Here is a 22079-nt window from a genome sequence, read left to right on the forward strand (position 1 = left end):
AATGTGGGTGTCTATGTCCATATTCTACTGCTTTACTCAGAGTCCTACAGGAAGTGATGTACCTGCATATGTACTTTGCTCTTGTACATGTAAACAATTTACTCTGCTAGGAATTCCAGATAGAAGCTATATGCAGCTAGATCAATTAAGGTGTTTAGCTCTCTGAGCACAGCTCAACATTTATATATATACATATGAAATATGGATATGTACACATATGGATATGTATATGTATACATATGGATATGTATATATATATAATACTGGCTTTAACAATTTTAATGCTTCATTGAAAATCTAACTCGTGAATTTTGCACCCTGGTGCTTGGGAATATGCGATCTGCTCTTGTTGGCTGCTATGTCTGACCCTAGCTCCAGCCTGGAACTGTACTTACTGAAGTTAATCTGCTCTCAGCATCCAAATTTCCACACGGAGACTCCTCTTTCTGTCTCCCAGGCGGGAGCAAATTCCCTACACTCACCTGTTCTAATTTCCTGAATTTTCCAAACCATGATTCATTTCCTTCTGATGTGGTCTTCCTGACTGCTGACTGCTCCCATGCTGGAATTTTTCTCTTCTCACTCTTCTCCCCTGCCCTCTCTATTTTTCCTGACCCTGCTTTCCTGCTCAGTTTCTTCTCCTGAGCTGACTGCTTGTCCTGCCATCCTTCTTGTCTGGCCTGCCCGTCAATCTCTCCGAGCCATTATAAAACCAACATCCCAAGTCTTGATCTCCAAAAATAGGCATAGGAGAATATTTCAGCTCTTTCAAAGGGTAACATTACAGTGCATTTATTCAAGGGGAGGAGCTCTATTCTTTACTACAGTTTTCTCTTTTTAAAAAGAAACAAAACTTACCTCTTCTTCTGTGAGAGTGGGGTCTTCTTCCCGAGACTTGTATGACAATGAGCTAAATCTCTGTCAGAACAAACGCAAGCCAAGGAAAGTAGTTTGACGTTAACAATGTAACCTTTCTTTTGCACGTTTCCTCATAATCTGTCTAGAAACGTTTTCAAATGATTTTTATGGAACCACGAAGAAATTATGGGAAGAGAAACAAACACTTATGCAATCTATTACCACATGTATGATGTTCAGGGATATCTAGTAGTATTATCCTTAGAGAAATTTCCTCTAATTTTGTATTTGGATCTGTAGGTACAAAGAAGCCAAAATAATTATTTAGAATACTGTTTCAATTCCTAATTGTCACTGAAGGATTGATCATCCATGGAGGATTAATATTTAAAAACCTGGTGTTTCTTTATCAAATGCCTGAATTTTATACTTCTACAGTTTGCTGGCATCATCAGAATGATCCTTAAGTCATTTGGAAACTTCAAAGCTAATGGAGAAACTGACTCACACTTTGTGTCTTGCCCCATGCCTGATTTCTCAAGGATTTTGGCTCTTGGTTTACTGATTCTCTAACACATCCCTTGTCTTAATTTTTGGTGACCTCAACAAACGTGTATCCTTCTAAATCCCGCCCTTCAGTTCCTTGACTTCCCCTGCCCCCACTGATTTTGTGTTCTATCTGTGTCCCCTCTCCATGTCCACCCCCGGCCTCAGCACCCTCATGGCTGCACCCCAGGCCTTTCTAAACCACAGCCTCTCCACCAGCCCAACTCCTTGCAACCCCTTGCAGACCAGCGCTTGTTGTCAAAGCTCACTCCTTCTGTAACTCAGTTCCAATGCTCCTTCAACACCATTGGGACCCATTCACGCTTTCAACGTCTGCCCTTCTCCTTGGTGTCCTGTACTGCTTTACTAAGCTTAAGCTCCATAGTCAACTGCCAATCATACGTGAACTCAACCCTCTAGTGAGCCCTTAAAGCCACTCCGTATCATCCGATGCTTCCCCAATACACCCAGTCTCTGCTGAACTCACAGTCTACTTTGCATCTTCTCCTCTTCTCCCCAGACTTCCAACACCTCCTCACCTATCTTCACTCTGAGCAGATGATCTTGCTTCCTAGTTGGCTAAGAAAACTGAAGGAATCAAAAGAAATTTGTATCAACTCTTACCCCCACCCTCAGCCTCTGCATTAATCTATTTTCTTTCCTCCCTGTCAAATGGATTTTCCATGTTCCTCCTTCAGGCGATCCCCTCCTTCCTACACACTAGACCCTGTCTCCACATACCTATATGTGAATACTGAGCCAGGAATTCTCCCAGTGTGGGATCATTCCCAGCCACATGCAAACATGCTGTTGTTTCTCTCATTCTAAAAACAAAACAAACCTAGTCCTACTCCGAAATTCTACCTACTCATTATCTCACTTCCTTTTTTTTTGACAGCGTCTCACTCTGTCATCCAGGCTGGGATGCAGTGGCGTGATCTTGGCTCGCTGCAGCCTTGACCTTCCAGGCTCAAGCCATTGTCCCACCTCAGCCTCCCAAGTAGCTGGGACTACAGGTGCACACCACCATGCCCAGTTAATTTTTGTATTTTTTGTAGAGACAGGGTGCTGCTACATTGTCCAGGCTGGTCTCAAACACCTGGTTTCAAGTGATCCACCCACCTCGGCCTCCCAAAGTGTTATGATTACAGGCATGAGTCACTGCGCCCAGCCTGTCTCACTTCTTTATAGCAAAATCTTTTAAAGAGTTGTCTAAAAAGTCAACCAAACAATTTTTCTCTTCCTATTCTCTTTCTAATCCATTTCAGTCACATTTCTGCCTCTACCATTCCACAGAGACTGCTCTTGTCAAGGGCACCAACGAGACTCACCTTCTCTGACCTACCCGCTGCACTCGGTAGAGCGGCCTGCCACTCCTTCCTTCCTGGACACGTTCTTCACTGGCTGCCAGGACTCCACAGCTTTCCTGTTTTTGTTTCCTACTTTGGTCTCTTCTGCTGGTTCCTTTTCCGGATCTCTATTCTTGGAGCTCTTCCAGCCTCTATTTACACTCACCTATCCTGTGACCTCATCCAATCTCATGACTTTTAAAACCACATTCTGTGGATGACTCCCACATCAGCAAATCCAGCCCTGGCCTTTCCTCTTTACCCGGCTCATCAATCCAGCTACCATCTGATAAGCTCTACTTGGAAGTCCAATCGGTATCTCAAGTTAAACATACCCAACACTGAATGCAGGTTCTCCCCGCAAAACCTGCTCTGCCTGTATCCTCTTCATTTCAGTTAATGGCAATTCCATCTTTCCCACATGTTGGGCCCAGCCTCGTACTCATCACTGCGTCTTCTTTATCTTACTACATGTAGGATCCATCAGCAAATCTCTTGGCTCTGGCTTAGCTTTTCTCATCACCTCCGCTGTCTCTTCCCTGATCCAGGCCACGGCCATTTCTAATCTGGTTTATTAGAGTCACCACCCAATTGTTCTCCTCACTTCTACCCTTTATTTCAAAACTGGAGTCAGAGGGATCCTTTGAAAACATACGCTGGTTTGTGCCATTCTGCTGCTCGGGACTCTAGTGACATTATTAGTGTTCAGACTATAAGCCAAGGCCATCCAGGATTGAGCTCTGGTTCTCTTTCTCCTCACTGCGGTCCTTGCTCTTCCCTCTCCAGCCACAGCAGTCCCCTCTTCTTCCCTTAAAAAGCCAGTTGCAAGCTCTAGCCTCAGGGGCCTCCCACTGGGCATCCCCTCTGCTTCATGTGCTCTTTCCACAAAAGCACAAACCTCACCCCCTTGGCTCCTTTAACTCAAATGTCGCCTTCATAGCTGGGCAGACCCTGACCACTCTATCCAAAACTGTACTCCCCGCCTGTTTTCTCAGTCCCCCTTATTTGTTTCTATTTTTTTCTCTTATAAACTTTAAACTTTATGTCTGTCTCTTCCCACTAAGATGTAAGTTCCACAGGGCAGGGATTTTGTTCATGTACATGTTTTGTTTCCAGCACTAGAAGACTGTGTGGCACACAGCAGGTGCTCATTAAGATCTTTTGTTAAATAAATGAATGAATATTAAATACTTCAAACCCTCAACTCACTTAAAATTAGGGTTGTTTATATAAAGATGATGGATTACTCATTTTTACTATATTGTGGAAGTATAATTTTATTTCCAGATGAGTATTTCTAGTTTTTAACGTGAAATCTGGAGAACTGTTTACTAGCAATGGTTAGACAACTCAGCGTCTTATCTTTCTAATGCTTGTAAGTAAAAAGCTTTATCTGGTTTAGGCAGCATGAACTTTACATCAGGTTTACGGTCTTTGGTTCTATGAAGGGCAAAAATTGGACTGCATTTTTGCATTTTATGAACATGTTCATAAACCTTTTATTGGTGCTCTCAACAGCTGATTTCATGGATAATACGAAAAGTTGAAATGCATTCAAAGAACAACAGCACAAAGAATGACTTTCTTGGTCTAATTTATACAAACAGAGTGAGGGTTCGCCTCTGGCCATGAACTATGGAAGGTTTTTAAGGCTACTAGTGACTGTCTAACCTGCTACTTGTCCTTCCTACTAAAATCTGAATAGAAGAGAGAACCTTCCTCTTTTTCTGTGTAGAAAACAGAAATGAATTATTAGTTGCCTGAAGTAGATGGGCCTAGTTAAATCTCAAAGAGATTTTAATAACTAGGGATGTGAACTTCATCGTGGCTCAGATATCAAGTTATCAGACACATACAGAAGGTGTGGATTGCTAATGCATTTTACAGCTTTGTTGAATATCTAAATTTAGGAAGTATAGGCTATAGTTTAGAAATGTTCACAAAATAAGATCTCCTATTGATTTATATGAAGGTTTGTACAATCAGATATAACCAGGGGCACCTGTGAGTTGGTTACCATGGTGCCTGTTGCTATGCATGCTGATTTTTGGGGGTCCTGGAAGGGGAAAGGTCACCATGCTGCTGAGGCAGCCAACAAGCAGAGTGGGTAAAATGTGTGGGCAGAGTCCAGTTTCTCTGTTTAATTCCTGGACTTCAAAATGAAGCAAACAAGATTTGGCCCTAATTAGACATGATGGAAAAAATGTGAAAATATCCAAGTAAGGTGCTGAGAGAAATATTTGATAAATACAAGTTTTTGGTATTTTATTACTTGGAGGGGGAAAAAGCCAAACACAGCTTACATGAAAACAGCTCTCATCATTCAACAAACTGGAAAGTGTTTGCAGATATTTCCCAGAACAACTCCAGGGCCAGCTAGATTCCTAACCAGAACAGGACCCCCCAAAGGCAAAACAAAAACGCCAGTGCCCACCTTGTTAGTTTCACTGGTCGTGTCTGTAGCACTCTCTTCCGCCTCTCCCCCTTCCTTCTCCTGAAGGTTTTCATTCTCGTCCAGAAGCTTAACAGGGACAGGTGGTGGGGCCTCCTCTTCTGGATCACATGAATTTCCAAGGATACTCTCTACATTAACACTCTGACGACATTTTTTGTTTCTGTCCACAGAGGCATATTCAGCAAACTCAGCTTTGCCTTCAGTGTGGGGCCCTGGGAGCTCTTTCGAGGCAGAAGTAGATTTTGCCTTGCCACTGTGGCCTTTCTCCAGGTGTGCAGCTGCAGCCACCTCCTTGATCTCTTTCACAGTTTCATACAAGCAGTCCTCCACCATGTTTTCTTGGGAGGAGCTGTCCTTGAGCACTTCATAGGGCCCTTCCATCCCCAGCCCCTGGTCCCCGTCCACACTTCTCACCGTGAGCATGGTATCCACTGCACTCTCGGGAGGGATTCTGGGCAGCTCCCGACTCTGATGACATTTTGGCTTCCCTGTGCTGTCCTGGGAATCCAGCAGATCCGAAGCCGATGTCTGGACTTCCTCGTAATGCTGCATGCAGGTCAGAGTACTGTCCTCTGAAAGAACTAAAGCAGCACACACATTAAAAGTAGAGAAAGGCAAGTCTTTCAATAATCATCACTGAGAATCAGGTAATATAAAGTTAGGTTAAATCAAGATGTGTGCTTTTTATTTAAGTCTCAGGCACAAATTATAGTTGTTATGACCATCAGGTGGTATCCTACTTCAATCACAGTTTAAAATAAAGCTGTTCATGATATCTTTCCCAATACAAGATTTAATAAGTTATCTTGGCTCTAAGTGTAGTTCACAATTACTTTCCTTAATGTCACTCCAATGAGACTCTTGTAGGCAGATTGTCCAATGTGACCAGAAGATGACCAGTTTGATGCAGCTGAACTATGGGAGGCTGGACACCAGAAAGGCAGCATGTGCAGTGACCATGGTCCCCAGCCCCACTGACCCCTGCCTGTGTGGAGGGAATTATTGGTAGCCACCCCCTTTCACACAGGTCACTTTTGTTTGGCGGACATAAGAGAAACTACAGGGCAAACATGCACCCTTCAGCCATTAGCACAAAGGGACTGGCACCTCATACCTTGCTTCCATCTCATCCCGCCACCAACATTCCTACCTCAAATTAGAAAAAACCATATGTGAAATTCTTGGCCAGCCACAGATATGCTATTGTGTGAAGCTGTTCAGTCGTCCCTTTGTCAACCGTGTTGTGAGTGCCTGCCATGCACCAGGGATGGTGCTGGGTGCTGCAGACACCTCATTCAATGAAACAGAAAGCCCTGCCCTTAGGATGCAGACACAAAGTAAGCATGTTATTCCATTAGTGTCTCACTCTGGGGGAATTAGAAATAGTGTCTCCAAGGGGTACGTGAAAAAATGACAATGGATCCCCCAATCCTTCTGAACTTACCAACACCTCTGTGTGTTCTAAATCCCTGATCATCATGGAGGGGGTGAACTTTTGCTCTCCGGTCTAGTTGTCTACATCATGGTAGACAGAGAACAGGCACTGGTGTCCTGATTACCCCACAGTTTCCTTATCAGTAAACAGGGGTAACAGGATGTCCTCCTACCTCAGGTGAAAGCATGGTGTAAACTCTAAAGCATGAAGGAAACCTAGCTGCTCCTTCCATCAGCAAGAGTATACAGTGCATGATGTAGAGGTTATGCAGAGTGGCTGAGCGTGTGCCCAGGGATCAGACTGCCTGGTTCCAATTATAGATCCATAGCCCGCTGACTATATGATATCAGGCAAATTAGCAACATCTCTGCGGAAGGCAGAACGACCCCGAAAACTGTCTGCCTCCTAATTCCTGGAACCTGTGAATGTGTTATGTTTTGTGGAGGATATGGAGGGATTAGGGTTACAGGTGTAATTAAGGCTGTTAATTAGATGACTCTGGGATGAGAGTTTGGAAGCCTGGATTATCCAGGTGGGCCCAATGTAATCACAGGGGTCCCTATAAGTGAATTGGGAGTGGGGAGGGTCAGAGAGGGATGTGAAGAATGAGGGAGAAGCCAATGGATTCTCCTTGAGGCTTCAGGAAGGACCACAGGCCTACGGATGCCCTGATTTTAGCCCAGTGAGACCCATTTCAGACTTCTGACCTCAGAATTGCAAGTCAATAAATTTTGTTATTTTAAGGCATGAGGTTTGTGGTAATATTGTTACAGCAGCAATGTGCCCAGTTTTGTCACCTTTAAATTGTGAGGAGTAATAATACCTATCTTACAGAGTAGTGTTATTATTAATAACAGTATTCTCATGGGGTAAATGAATTAGTACATGTAAATGTACTAAAATGTACTAAAAGAGTAAATGAATTAGTACATGTACCAGTCTTAGAACAATGCCTGGCACACAGAAATGGATTAATAAGTAGTATTATTCATCCAAATGAGGTGTTCTGCTAAAGCTGCCAGTAATACTAAAACTGAGCAATAACACATTTCCTACTTTTTGAGCTACGTATTTTGAAACCTAGGACTTCCAGAGGTGATGAGGCCTATGTGGAAAGCTGGTGTTTTTGCAGAACTTACTGTCCCCATTGGTGAGTGCCCCATTCTGCTCACTGCTGGCAGGAGCGTCTGTTGCCAGGCTAGTAACTGAACGGCTGAACATCTCCTTGTCTGAAGGCTGAAAACAAAAACAAACGAATGCATCACATTGCTAAGAATCTGGACTACAGAGCAGAGGAGAAGATCCATGGCTTTTTCAAAAAATTAAAACAGCAGAAACAGAAAACAGAATCTCCTACAATAGTCCCTCCTTATCTACAAAGGGTACATTTCAAGACCCCCAGTGGATGCCTAAAACCATGAGTAGTAGTACTGAACCGTATATAGACTATGTCTTTTCCTATCCATATATGTTATACCTATGATGATATTTAATTTATAAGTACAGTAATTTAACAATAACCACTGATAATAGAACAATAATATAATGAAAGTTATGTGAATGTGCTCTTCCTTTCTCTCAAATTATCTTGTATGGTTCTCACCTACTTTTGGATTGTGGTTGACTGTGGGTAACTGAAACTGCAGAAATCAAAACTACAGATTGAGGGGAGCTACTGTTTTTAGATTTAAATTAAGTAAAATAAAATAAACTAAATTGAGTTCCTTGATGACTAGTCACATTTTAAGCGCTCAATAGCCACATGTGGCCAGTGGATACCATATCCAATAGAAGATACAGAATACTTCCAGCACTGCGGAAAGTTCTATTAGACACTGTTGTCCCAGAATCTTAGGGGCACTGGCAATCTTCCAAAGCCATGTGCAGAGCTTCCTGACTAGTGACCTACACAGGGCTATAGGCAGGTTGTGAGATATCAATTCCCTTAGCTCAAGGCAGGAAGGGGGCTGGTTGAAAAAGACCACAGCAGCCTCATCCTTACAACATAGGTGCTGTAAATCATTATTGGTAAAGGCATGCCATGCTATGAGAAACGTGGAAAGGCATCATCACCCTTTGTTATGTGAAGGGAACAGACTTAAATCTGGTCAGAGATAGATAATGCTATTGATTTCTGAAACTATTTTAGAACCAGCAAAGCCTCTGGTTGCTAGGTTCACAGAAACAATAATACGCTGAAAATTAGCTCTGCAAAGCTTTTTTTTTTTTTTTTTTTTTTTTTAAGATGAGGTCTCACCTTGTTGCCCAGGCTGGACTGCAGTAGCATGATTATAGCTCACTGAAGTCTCAAACTCCTGGGCCCAAGAGATCCTTCTGCCTTAGCCTCTGGAATAGGTGGGACTATAGGTATGCACCACTATATCTGGCTAATTTGAAACAAATTTTAAGAGATGGGATCTTGCTATGTTGCTCAGGTTGGTCTCAAACTCCTGGCCTCAAGCGATGTGCCCACCCCAGCCTCCCAAAGTGCTGGGATTACAGGCGTGAGCCACTGTGCCCAGCTCTGCAAATCTTTCTTATTCTCACAAATAAACTTAGGACATTTGGAGGGAAGAATGGCATCAATAGTTGGTTTTCTGCAGGGATAGAATGTGTAGATGCTACCCAGAACAATATGCCTGGCTCAGCTATAGCTAAGAGTAGTCAGAAAGCAAGTTGGTGTTCATATATTTCTTTAAATACTCAACTTGTCTCAGGTTGCAGCCTGAATCACTGCAAATGTGATTTGCTCCCTGTTCTTCTCACAGCCTGCATGCTCCAAGAGGCTATCTCATGCTCCAGGATTCTACAAGGAAAGTTGTGATGTAAACAGCACACGAACCTTTGCTAGTTAGCCTCACAAATTCTCTGACTCTTGATTGGAAGCCAATAATACACAGCAGATAGTTCATGCTGTGCAATGATCCAAAAGTGTATTGGAAGTCAGCTGTTTCCATCCAATGCAGCTCATTCACGTCTGATGAGCCCCCAGTGAGATGGGTCACTGTGTTAGGTTGCCAGGATCTTTCAATGCAGGTGCTAATATCCCAGAAATGATGTTATAAATGGGCAGGCATGGGTGTGGGGGAGGAAGGCTCCCAGCTGGGTCCATAACAGCATAATCGATCACAGCTGAAGTTACCATAATCTAGACTCTAACTACTATTCCTAATCTTTGCTTCTATGAGATGAAGAATCCGCAAGTTGTATAAGATCTAGGAGCTGAAAAGCTCTTAAAGAGACCTGGGTGGGCGAGCGTGTGTACATGGGTGCCAGTGCCCGGGTAAGCATGCGTTCCTGTGTGTGCTCGCGCTCTCTCACAGACATTCACATCCATATAAATGAGGGTATGGGTTGGGGCAATAATGAATTATATGGTGGATAAGGAAGAAGGCAGGGGATGGAAGCCAGCTTTTTCCTTTTATCCACCTGCCACTCTCTTCCTGTCTTACCCAGGGCTGCTGCCGACCTTGAGTAGAACAGCAGGAACCCAAGCTCTAGGCCAGTGGCTCTCACACTTGAGCATACAACAGGATCACCTGGGGTGCTTGTGAGCCTTTCACTGGGCCCCACCCCCAGGAAAATTCGCATTTCTAAGGAGCTCCCAGGTGCTGCTGTTGCGGGCGGAGGTCCAGGCCACACTGCAGAAGAACCCCTGCTCTAGAAGGAAGTGAGGAATGGCAGTGGGAGCCCTTCCCCAGCCCCACCTCACCACCCAACTGGCACCAGGAGAATGGTGGAGTGAGGAAAGGCAGGGGCCTGGAGTTTGCATAGGGAGAAGCGACAGTGGGGCGTTCCCTCCATCCCTCCCACCCTCCCTGCTGAGGCCACCACAGCAGCAATCACCAGGCAGAGCAGGGGCACTGGGAACAGATGAGAAGTGGGGACAATGTGGACAACCAGAGATGGGAACAAGGCAAGAAAAAGAGTAAAGGGAGGAGTGGTGATGAGGGCCCAGGAAAGCGGCGAAGGGTGAGGTGGGTGTGTGGATGCAGAGGGGAGGGAAGGAAAATCCTGGGGGTCCCAGGAGGAACGGGGAGTCCTGACAACTTCCTGCCTGCTTGGGCCAGAGGAGTCCCGAGAATTGGCAGGTCAGGAAGCCTAGACTGGAGATGCCCCCTGGTCATCTCTGCAAACGTCTGCTGGCTGTGGGTTTTACACCAGACCTTGGCTCATCCATGCTTCCTTGTTTGCACCCTCTCCTCCCAACCAGTTTTTGCTTGACCTTGAGAAATGATGTCCTGAACAAGAAGCATCTTCTGTCTTAGCACTGCCACGGGACTCAGGGCAGATTCTGAACTCTGCCTTGCTAATGTGATGATGGGCCCCTCCCCAGCGGCTAGGACTGTTCAGCCATTCAAAAGCACGGGCCTGGGTCAGAGAGGACAAGGAAGGACCTGGACATTCTCAGGCTGTCCCCGCCAGGGTGGATCCCCGAGGGCCTCGGGATCATCAGGACCCTGTAAGATACTGAGGGCTGAGAAAATGCCAGCAAGGCTAGGTTATATACCTAGGGTATTGTGGGTCCCAAGCTCCCTCCAGCTTAATGACCTGTTATTATGGGTTGAACTGTGTCTCTCCAAAATTCATGTCCAAGTCCTAACCCCCAGCACCTGAGAATATGGTCTCATTTGGAAATAGGGTCATTGCAGATGAAGCTAGTTAATATGAGGTCGTGCTACAGTAGGGTGGGCCCTAGTCCAATATGTCTGGTGTCTTTATAAAATGGGGAAACTTGGACACAGCCAGCTATGCATAGATGGGAGGTGATGTGAAACACAGAGGTCACCATAGGAAGATGAAGGCAGAATTTGGGGTGATGCCTGTACAAACCAAGTCACACCCAAAGTTTGGCTGCAAATCACCAGAAGCCCCAGGAGAGGCCTAGAACAGACTTTCCCTCAGAAGCAACCAATCCTGCCAACACCTTGATTTTTGGACTTCTGGCCTCCAGAACTGAGAAACAAACTTGTTATTTAAGCCACCCAGTTTGCGGTCCTTTGTTATGACAACCCTAGCAAATTAATAGAGGCAAAAAAGTCCCATCCCTGCAGTAGGTTGGAGCCATTTAAGGATCATTCCGGCAGCAGCACTACTGCATCCATTTCAGAATCCACCGTTTAACTTAGGCTTAGCTCTCCCCGTGGGTTCTACTCAGGCTGTGAGCACATGGGAGCACACTTAGATAAGTAGCTGATGTTCTGGAGCACGCACGGACAGACAGACAGGCAGACGACGCGCGCAGGCTCACCACGTTCATCAGGTTCTCATGGTCCCCACTATGCTGTCGCGGCTTCTTTTCCCTGAAATGAAAAGTGAAATGTTGTAATGTCAAATGTGCCCCCTTAAAATCAACCGCACACTACCCTTTCCTATCCCAATTCTTATCAGCTTTTAAATCTCTCGTTTTAAGAACCATGTTTATTTTGTCAACAAAGACAAAATCAGACAGTGATTTGATGGCCCGTTTGCAGGTGTTGGGGAAGAGGAGGTCAAGTCTCAACTAGGGACTGTCCACCTCCCCGGCACCCTTTCTTCCGGGAAAAAACATACAAGTTCACAAGGAGAGGACCGAGGCCTGGGCCTGCGTAGAAATTGTTTATACCTAAACTAGCAGAGTAAGTTATACCTTTTTTTTTTTTTTTTTTTTGAGAAAATGCAGACAATATCTCACTTAGAGTCTCTGCAAAGTCACACACTGCAGTGGGATGGAGAAAATACAAATTTTTGGCACACTAGGAAGGGCACATGCTCTCAGGGTGAGTCATATGTACTTCCAGTCTATGGGAAAGTCTGTCAAGTAAAAATAGAATTTGTTTTTACTCGGGACAGTCTAAAGCAAGCCATCAGTTGTAGAGTACACGCCGCCCATCCACGTTCTCTATAAAACAAGGGTGACACCTAGTGGGAACATGAGTAACTACAGAAGCAGGCCCGTCCAGGCCCCGTGAAGCCCAGGGCCTCTTTCTTCATCTTCCCAATCATTCAGACTCTGTTCCAGCCACAGAAGTCTGGGTCCAGGCTGGGCAGGGATTAGGAGGCTAGCTGGGTTCAGGGAGTCTTGGCTTTTCTCTTCCTGACAGATTTTATGGTAGGAAGCCATTTCAGAATTTTAAGTGACGCTCCTGGAGTTGCTTCCATGGTGGAGGGAGAGTTTGGACAGGGCTGGCTGACGGTCAGCTGGTCTGCATGGGCCTCTGGTGGCATCCAGCCCATCAGAAGGTTATGTGCTTTGTAACAGTTCTAGAATGTCCTGAAAAATCACTTCTGGTTAGAAAGAACTTCTCTCTGAGCAAAGATTTCTCTTGTGGGGGGTACTGACATTTTATATGAGACAGAGGAGAGAGAGAGAGAAGTATAACTCTAAAAAAAGGACGCTGATGATTATTTCACATACAGCATGTTCCTCTCCTGGGAAAATAATCTGTTTCTTGAGAAACTGAAGGTCTACACTACACATTTTTAATCATAAACAATCCCTCCGAAACCACATAGCAGCAAACATTCTGTGACTTCCGTAGGGTGGTGGCATAAAGATGCGCATCACACAAGATTTCAAAACGCCCACAGATGAAAAAAGACAAAATCCATTTTGACAAGGGTGTGATCGAAAGGATGGCAAGATTTTCATTCTGGGAAGTTTAAAATACAAAGAACAGCAAGACTTTCGTTCTGGGAAGTTTAAAATATAAGGGCTCTTCTAGTTGCTCCCCAGCAAAACCAAATATGGGTTTTCCTTCAGTGAATAAAGAATGTCTCGAGACGCTCTGCAGCAGAGAGAAGAGAGTTAAAGCTAATGCACAAGTTTCCGGGATGGCTCTGTGGCGGGATTCCATTCCTAACAGGCTTTCCACAGAAACTCTTCTGGGTACAGGGGATGTATTAGTTTAAGGCACCGGTATATACACTCTGGTTCTCACCTGTCACAACTAGAGCACAGGAAGATGAGGAAGGTGATGATGAAGAAAATGGCGACAGCGGCCAGACTTCCCCACAGGGTGATCTGCATCTGTCCGCTGCCCAGCAGGCTCCCCGCGGGCCCCATGGCAGGAGCAGGCACTGGCACTAGCCGAGGGAATCAGTCAGTCCTTCAAAGGTGGTGACATGGGGGCAGAGAGCTGCGTCCTGCAAAGAGACCAGTGCATTTGGAGAGTAATTCTCGGGTAAACTGGCAGAATCTGTAATTCAGTCCCTGTCAGGAGCAAGACCTTTGCGCAAAGTCAGGGAAGCGTGTGCTGAATGCTGAGGAGAGCCGCAGACTGGACTTGAAATTGGACTCTGGGCAAGTCCCCTCCATGGTCTAGGCCATTATTTTTCTTACCTGAAAACGAAAGCGGAAACATACAGCTGCCTGGCCCAGTGTTTGAAGCAATGGATGTCTTATCTTGATATGTTTGGGGATGGATTCTTCTTGTTCTTTTTTTTTTTTCTTTTTCTTTTTTCTTCAAACAGGGTCTTGCTCTGTTGCCCAGAGTACAGGGGCGCAATCATGGATCACTGCAGCCTTGACCTCCCTGGGCTCAAGCAATCCTCTCCTGAACCGCCCCCCTGCCCCCCACTGCTGGGACTACAGGCATGCGCCACCATTCCTGGCTAATATTTTTATTTTTTGTAGAGACGAAGTCTCACCATGTTGCCTACACTGGTCTTGGACTCCTGGGCTCAAGTAATCCTCCTGCCTCAGCCTCCCAAAGTGCTGGGATTACAGTGCGCCACTGCGCCTGGCCTGGATGGATTCTTAATGTCTTCAAATAAAGATTTCAAGTACTCTATAGCAAATAAATCCATGCTCATTTAGGTTCATTTAAAAAAAAATCAGAACAGTATGTAACAATTCTTATATAGCTTCTGCAAAAATGCAACTCATCGTCTGCCCCACCCCCCACTGCCATCTCTCATCTCCCACCTACTCCCATCATCTCTGTACCCACTCCCATCTCCCTACCCACTCCCATCTCTCATCCCCCTACCCACTCCCATCTCTCATCTCCCAATCCCATCTCTCATCTCCCACTCCCATCTCTCATCGCCCTACCCACTGCCATCTCTCATCTCCCTACCCACTCCCATCTCTCATCTCCTACTCCCATCTCTCATCTCCCTACCCACTCCCATCTCTCATCTCCCAATCCCATCTCTCATCTCCCACTCCCATCTCTCATCTCCCTACCAACTCCCATCTCTCATCTCCCACTGCAATCTCTCATCTCCCTACCCACTCCCATCTCTCATCTCCCACTGCCATCTCTCATCTCCCTACCCACTCCCATCTCTCATCTCCCTACCCACTCCCATCTCTCATCTCCCTACCCACTCCCATCTCCCTACCCACTCCCATCTCTCATCTCCCTACCCACTCCCATCTCTCATCTCCCTACCCACTCCCATCTCTCATCTCCCTACCCACTCCCATCTCTCATCTCCCTACCCACTCCCATCTCTCATCTCCCACTGCCATCTCTCATCTCCCTACCCACTCCCATCTCTCATCTCCCTACCCACTCCCATCTCTCATCTCCCTACCCACTCCCATCCCTCATCTCCCTACCCACTGCCATCTCCCTACCCACTCCCATCCCTCATCTCCCTACCCACTCCCATCTCTCATCTCCCACTCCCATCTCTCATCTCCCTACCCACTGCCATCTCTCATCTCCCTACCCACTGCCATCTCTCATCTCCCTACCCACTCCCATCTCTCACCTCCCTACCCACTCCCATCTCTCATCTCCTTACCCACTCCCATCTCTCATCTCCCTACCCACTGCCATCTCTCATCTCCCTAACCACTCCCATCTCTCATCTCCCTACCCACTCCCGTCTCTCATCTCCCACTCCCATCTCTCATCTCCATACCCACTCCCATCTCTCATCTCCCACTCCCATCTCTCATCTCCCTACCCACTGCCATCTCTCATCTCCCTACCCACTGCCATCTCTCATCTCCCTACCCACTCCCATCTCTCGTCTCCCTCCCCACTGACATCTCTCGTCTCCCTACCCACTGCCATCTCTCATCTCCCTACCCACTCCCATCTCTCATCTCCCTACCTACTGCCATCTCTCATCTCCCTACCCACTCCCATCTCTCATCTCCCTACCCACTGCCATCTCTCATCTCCCTACCCACTGCCATCTCTCATCTCCCTACCCACTGCCATCTCTCATCTCCCTCACCTACTCCCATCTCTCATCTCCCTACCCACTGCCATCTCTCTACCCACTGCCATCTCTCATCTCCCTACTCACTCCCATCTCTCATGTCCCTAACCCACTCCCATCTCTCATCTCCCTACCCACTCCCATCTCTCATCTCCATACCCAATGACATCTCTCTACCCACTGCCATCTCTCATCTCCCTACCCACTCCCATCTCTCATGTCCCTAACCCACTCCCATCTCTCATCTCCCTAACCACTGCCATCTCTCATCTCCCTACCCATTCCCATCTCTCATCTCCCTACCCACTGCCATCTCTCATCTCCCTACCCACTGCCATCACTCATCTCCCTACCCACTGCCATCTCTCATCTCCCACTCCCATCTCTCATCTCCCTACCCACTGCCATCTCTCATCTCCCTACCCACTGCCATCTCTCATCTCCCTACCCACTGCCATCTCTCATCTCCCTACCCACTGCCATCTCTCATCTCCCACTCCCATCTCTCATCTCCCTACCCACTGCCATCTCTCATCTCCCTAACCACTGCCATCTCTCATCTCCCTACCAACTCCCATCTCTCATCTCCCTACCCACTGCCATCTCTCTTCTCCCTACCCACTGCCATCTCTCATCTCCCTCACCCACTCCCATCTCTCATCTCCCTCACCCACTCCCATCTCTCATCTCCCTACCCACTGCCATCTCTCATCTCCCTACCCACTCCCATCTCTCATCTCCCTCACCCACTGCCATCTCTCATCTCCCACTCCCATCTCTCATCTCCCTACCCACTGCCATCTCTCTACCCACTCCCATCTCTCATCTCCCACTCCCATCTCTCATCTCCCTAACCACTGCCATCTCTCATCTCCTTACCCACTCCCATCTCTCATCTCCCTACCCACTCCCATCTCTCATCTCCCTACCAACTCCCATCTCTCATCTCCCTACCCACTGCCATCTCTCATCTCCCTACCCACTGCCATCTCTCATCTCCCTAACCACTGCCATCTCTCATCTCCCTACCCACTGCCATCTCTCATCTCCCTCACCCACTCCCATCTCTCATCTCCCTACCCACTGCCATCTCTCTACCCACTTCCATCTCTCATCTCCCTACCCACTCCCATCTCTCATCTCCCTACCAACTCCCATCTCTCATCTCCCTACCCACTGCCATCTCTCATCTCCATACCCAATGACATCTCTCTACCCACTGCCATCTCTCATCTCCCTACCCACTCCCATCTCTCATGTCCCTAACCCACTCCCATCTCTCATCTCCCTAACCACTGCCATCTCTCATCTCCCTACCCACTGCCATCTCTCATCTCCCACTCCCATCTCTCATCTCCCTACCCACTGCCATCTCTCATCTCCCTACCCACTGCCATCTCTCATCTCCCTACCCACTGCCATCTCTCATCTCCCTACCCACTGCCATCTCTCATCTCCCACTCCCATCTCTCATCTCCCTACCCACTGCCATCTCTCATCTCCCTAACCACTGCCATCTCTCATCTCCCTACCAACTCCCATCTCTCATCTCCCTACCCACTGCCATCTCTCTTCTCCCTACCCACTGCCATCTCTCATCTCCCTCACCCACTCCCATCTCTCATCTCCCTCACCCACTCCCATCTCTCATCTCCCTACCCACTGCCATCTCTCATCTCCCTACCCACTCCCATCTCTCATCTCCCTCACCCACTGCCATCTCTCATCTCCCACTCCCATCTCTCATCTCCCTACCCACTGCCATCTCTCTACCCACTCCCATCTCTCATCTCCCACTCCCATCTCTCATCTCCCTAACCACTGCCATCTCTCATCTCCTTACCCACTCCCATCTCTCATCTCCCTACCCACTCCCATCTCTCATCTCCCTACCAACTCCCATCTCTCATCTCCCTACCCACTGCCATCTCTCATCTCCCTACCCACTGCCATCTCTCATCTCCCTAACCACTGCCATCTCTCATCTCCCTACCCACTGCCATCTCTCATCTCCCTCACCCACTCCCATCTCTCATCTCCCTACCCACTGCCATCTCTCTACCCACTTCCATCTCTCATCTCCCTACCCACTCCCATCTCTCATCTCCCTACCCACTGCCATCTCTCATCTCCCTACCCACTGCCATCTCTCATCTCCCTAACCACTCCCATCTCTCATCTCCCTACCCACTCCCATCTCTCATCTCCATACCCACTGCCATCTCTTATCTCCCTACCCACTCCCATCTCTCATGTCCCTAACCCACTCCCATCTCTCATCTCCCTACCCACTGCCATCTCTCATCTCCCTACCCACTGCCATCTCTCATCTCCCTACCCACTGCCATCTCTCATCTCCCTACCCACTGCCATCTCTCATCTCCCTAACCACTGCCATCTCTCATCTCCCTACCCACTGCCATCTCTCATCTCCCTACCCACTGCCATCTCTCATCTCCCTAACCACTCCCATCTCTCATCTCCCTACCCACTCCCATCTCTCATCTCCATACCCACTGCCATCTCTTATCTCCCTACCCACTCCCATCTCTCATGTCCCTAACCCACTCCCATCTCTCATCTCCCTACCCACTGCCATCTCTCATCTCCCTACCCACTGCCATCTCTCATCTCCCTACCCACTGCCATCTCTCATCTCCCTACCCACTGCCATCTCTCATCTCCCTAACCACTGCCATCTCTCATCTCCCTACCCACTCCCATCTCTCATCTCCCTACCCACTGCCATCTCTCATCTCCCTACCCACTGCCATCTCTCATCTCCCTAAACACTGCCATCTCTCATCTCCCTAACCCACTGCCATCTCTCATCTCCCTAACCCACTGCCATCTCTCATCTCCCTAACCACTGCCATCTCTCATCTCCCTACCCACTGCCATCTCTCATCTCCCTACCCACTGCCATCTCTCATCTCCCTACCCACTCCCACCTCTCATCTCCCTACCCACTCCCACCTCTCATCTCCCTACCCACTCCCACCTCTCATCTCCCTACCCACTGCCATCTCTCATCGCCCTACCCACTGCCATCTCTCATCTCCCTCACCCACTGCCATCTCTCATCTCCCTCACCCACTCCCATCTCTCATCTCCGTACCCACTCCCATCTCTCATCTCCCTCACCCACTCCCATCTCTCATCTCCCTACCCACTCCCATCTCTCATCTCCCTACCCACTGCCATCTCTCATCTCCGTACCCACTGCCATCTCTCATCTCCCTACCCACTGCCATCTCTCATCTCCCTACCCACTGCCATCTCTCATCTCCCTACCCACTGCCATCTCTCATCTCCCTAACCACTGCCATCTCTCATCTCCCTAACCACTGCCATCTCTCATCTCCCTGACCCACTGCCATCTCTCATCTCCCTCACCCACTCCCATCTCTCATCTCCCTACCCACTGCCATCTCTCATCTCCCTACCCACTCCCATCTCTCATCTCCCTCACCCACTGCCATCTCTCATCTCCCACTCCCATCTCTCATCTCCCTACCCACTGCCATCTCTCTACCCACTCCCATCTCTCATCTCCCACTCCCATCTCTCATCTCCCTAACCACTGCCATCTCTCATCTCCTTACCCACTCCCATCTCTCATCTCCCTACCCACTCCCATCTCTCATCTCCCTACCAACTCCCATCTCTCATCTCCCTACCCACTGCCATCTCTCATCTCCCTACCCACTGCCATCTCTCATCTCCCTAACCACTGCCATCTCTCATCTCCCTACCCACTGCCATCTCTCATCTCCCTCACCCACTCCCATCTCTCATCTCCCTACCCACTGCCATCTCTCTACCCACTTCCATCTCTCATCTCCCTACCCACTCCCATCTCTCATCTCCCTACCCACTGCCATCTCTCATCTCCCTACCCACTGCCATCTCTCATCTCCCTAACCACTCCCATCTCTCATCTCCCTACCCACTCCCATCTCTCATCTCCATACCCACTGCCATCTCTCATCTCCCTACCCACTCCCATCTCTCATGTCCCTAACCCACTCCCATCTCTCATCTCCCTACCCACTGCCATCTCTCATCTCCCTACCCACTGCCATCTCTCATCTCCCTACCCACTGCCATCTCTCATCTCCCTACCCACTGCCATCTCTCATCTCCCTAACCACTGCCATCTCTCATCTCCCTAACCACTGCCATCTCTCATCTCCCTACCCACTGCCATCTCTCATCTCCCTAACCACTCCCATTTCTCATCTCCCTACCCACTCCCATCTCTCATCTCCATACCCACTGCCATCTCTTATCTCCCTACCCACTCCCATCTCTCATGTCCCTAACCCACTCCCATCTCTCATCTCCCTACCCACTGCCATCTCTCATCTCCCTACCCACTGCCATCTCTCATCTCCCTACCCACTGCCATCTCTCATCTCCCTACCCACTGCCATCTCTCATCTCCCTACCCACTGCCATCTCTCATCTCCCTACCCACTCCCATCTCTCATCTCCCTACCCACTGCCATCTCTCATCTCCCTAAACACTGCCATCTCTCATCTCCCTAAACACTGCCATCTCTCATCTCCCTAACCCACTGCCATCTCTCATCTCCCTAACCACTGCCATCTCTCATCTCCCTACCCACTGCCATCTCTCATCTCCCTACCCACTGCCATCTCTCATCTCCCTACCCACTCCCACCTCTCATCTCCCTACCCACTCCCACCTCTCATCTCCCTACCCACTCCCACCTCTCATCTCCCTACCCACTGCCATCTCTCATCGCCCTACCCACTGCCATCTCTCATCTCCCTCACCCACTGCCATCTCTCATCTCCCTCACCCACTCCCATCTCTCATCTCCGTACCCACTCCCATCTCTCATCTCCCTCACCCACTCCCATCTCTCATCTCCCTACCCACTCCCATCTCTCATCTCCCTACCCACTGCCATCTCTCATCTCCGTACCCACTGCCATCTCTCATCTCCCTACCCACTGCCATCTCTCATCTCCCTACCCACTGCCATCTCTCATCTCCCTACCCACTGCCATCTCTCATCTCCCTAACCACTGCCATCTCTCATCTCCCTAACCACTGCCATCTCTCATCTCCCTGACCCACTGCCATCTCTCATCTCCCTACCCACTGCCATCTCTCATCTCCCTACCCACTGCCATCTCTCATCTCCCTACCCACTGCCATCTCTCATCTCCCTACCCACTGCCATCTCTCATCTCCCTAACCCACTGCCATCTCTCATCTCCCTAACCCACTGCCATCTCTCATCTCCCTACCCACTGCCATCTCTCATCTCCCTACCCACTGCCATCTCTCATCTCCCTACCCACTGCCATCTCTCATCTCCCTAACCACTGCCATCTCTCATCTCCCTAACCACTGCCATCTCTCATCTCCCTAACCACTGCCATCTCTCATCTCCCTACCCACTGCCATCTCTCATCTCCGTAACTACTGCCATCTCTCATCTCCCTAACCCACTGCCATCTCTCATCTCCCTACCCACTGCCATCTCTCATCTCCCTACCCACTGCCATCTCTCATCTCCCTACCCACTGCCATCTCTCATCTCCCTACCCACTGCCATCTCTCATCTCCCTAACCCACTGCCATCTCTCATCTCCGTACCCACTGCCATCTCTCATCTCCCTACCCACTGCCATCTCTCATCTCCCTACCCACTGCCATCTCTCATCTCCCTACCCACTGCCATCTCTCATCTCCCTAACCCACTGCCATCTCTCATCTCCCTACCCACTGCCATCTCTCATCTCCCTACCCACTGCCATCTCTCATCTCCCTACCCACTCCCATCTCTCATCTCCCTAACCACTGCCATCTCTCATCTCCCTAACCACTGCCATCTCTCATCTCCCTACCCACTGCCATCTCTCATCTCCCTAACCCACTGCCATCTCTCATCTCCCTAACCCACTGCCATCTCTCATCTCCCTAACCCACTGCCATCTCTCATCTCCCTAACCCACTGCCATCTCTCCTCTCCCTAACCCACTGCCATGTCTCATCTCCCTACCCACTGCCATCTCTCATCTCCCTACCCACTGCCATCTCTCATCTCCCTACCCACTGCCATCTCTCAGCTCCCTAACCCACTGCCATCTCTCAGCTCCCTAACCCACTGCCATCTCTCATCTCCCTACCCACTGCCATCTCTCATCTCCCTAACCCACTGCCATCTCTCATCTCCCTCACCCACTGTTCTCTGAGAAGGTTTAAGGTCAATGTAACTAATGAAATAGAATGTCT

At 48.5% G+C, this 22079-nt stretch overlaps 1 protein-coding gene across 4 annotated transcripts in view; it reads right to left on the reverse strand.

The window, feature by feature from the left end:
- PAG1 (phosphoprotein membrane anchor with glycosphingolipid microdomains 1) overlaps nt 1-22079 on the reverse strand; it is a 152718-nt gene that overhangs the window by 11746 nt on the left and 118893 nt on the right. For 3 of the 4 annotated variants that reach the window (XM_054498164.2, XM_054498165.2, XM_063668933.1), the window contains 5 exons: nt 13564-13768; nt 11895-11946; nt 7783-7879; nt 5188-5789; nt 859-918 (listed from right to left, as the gene is read on the reverse strand). In XM_054498164.2, coding sequence (XP_054354139.1) covers nt 859-918; nt 5188-5789; nt 7783-7879; nt 11895-11946; nt 13564-13688 — 936 coding nt within the window. In that variant the 5' untranslated portion in view covers nt 13689-13768. Of the gene's footprint in view, nt 1-858; nt 919-5187; nt 5790-7782; nt 7880-9351; nt 10427-11894; nt 11947-13563; nt 13769-22079 lie in introns of those variants that run through there. The other variant, XM_063668934.1, reaches the window with a different exon arrangement.

Source organism: Pongo pygmaeus, chromosome 7, assembly GCF_028885625.2.
Source record: "Pongo pygmaeus isolate AG05252 chromosome 7, NHGRI_mPonPyg2-v2.0_pri, whole genome shotgun sequence".
NCBI lineage: Eukaryota > Metazoa > Chordata > Mammalia > Primates > Hominidae > Pongo > Pongo pygmaeus.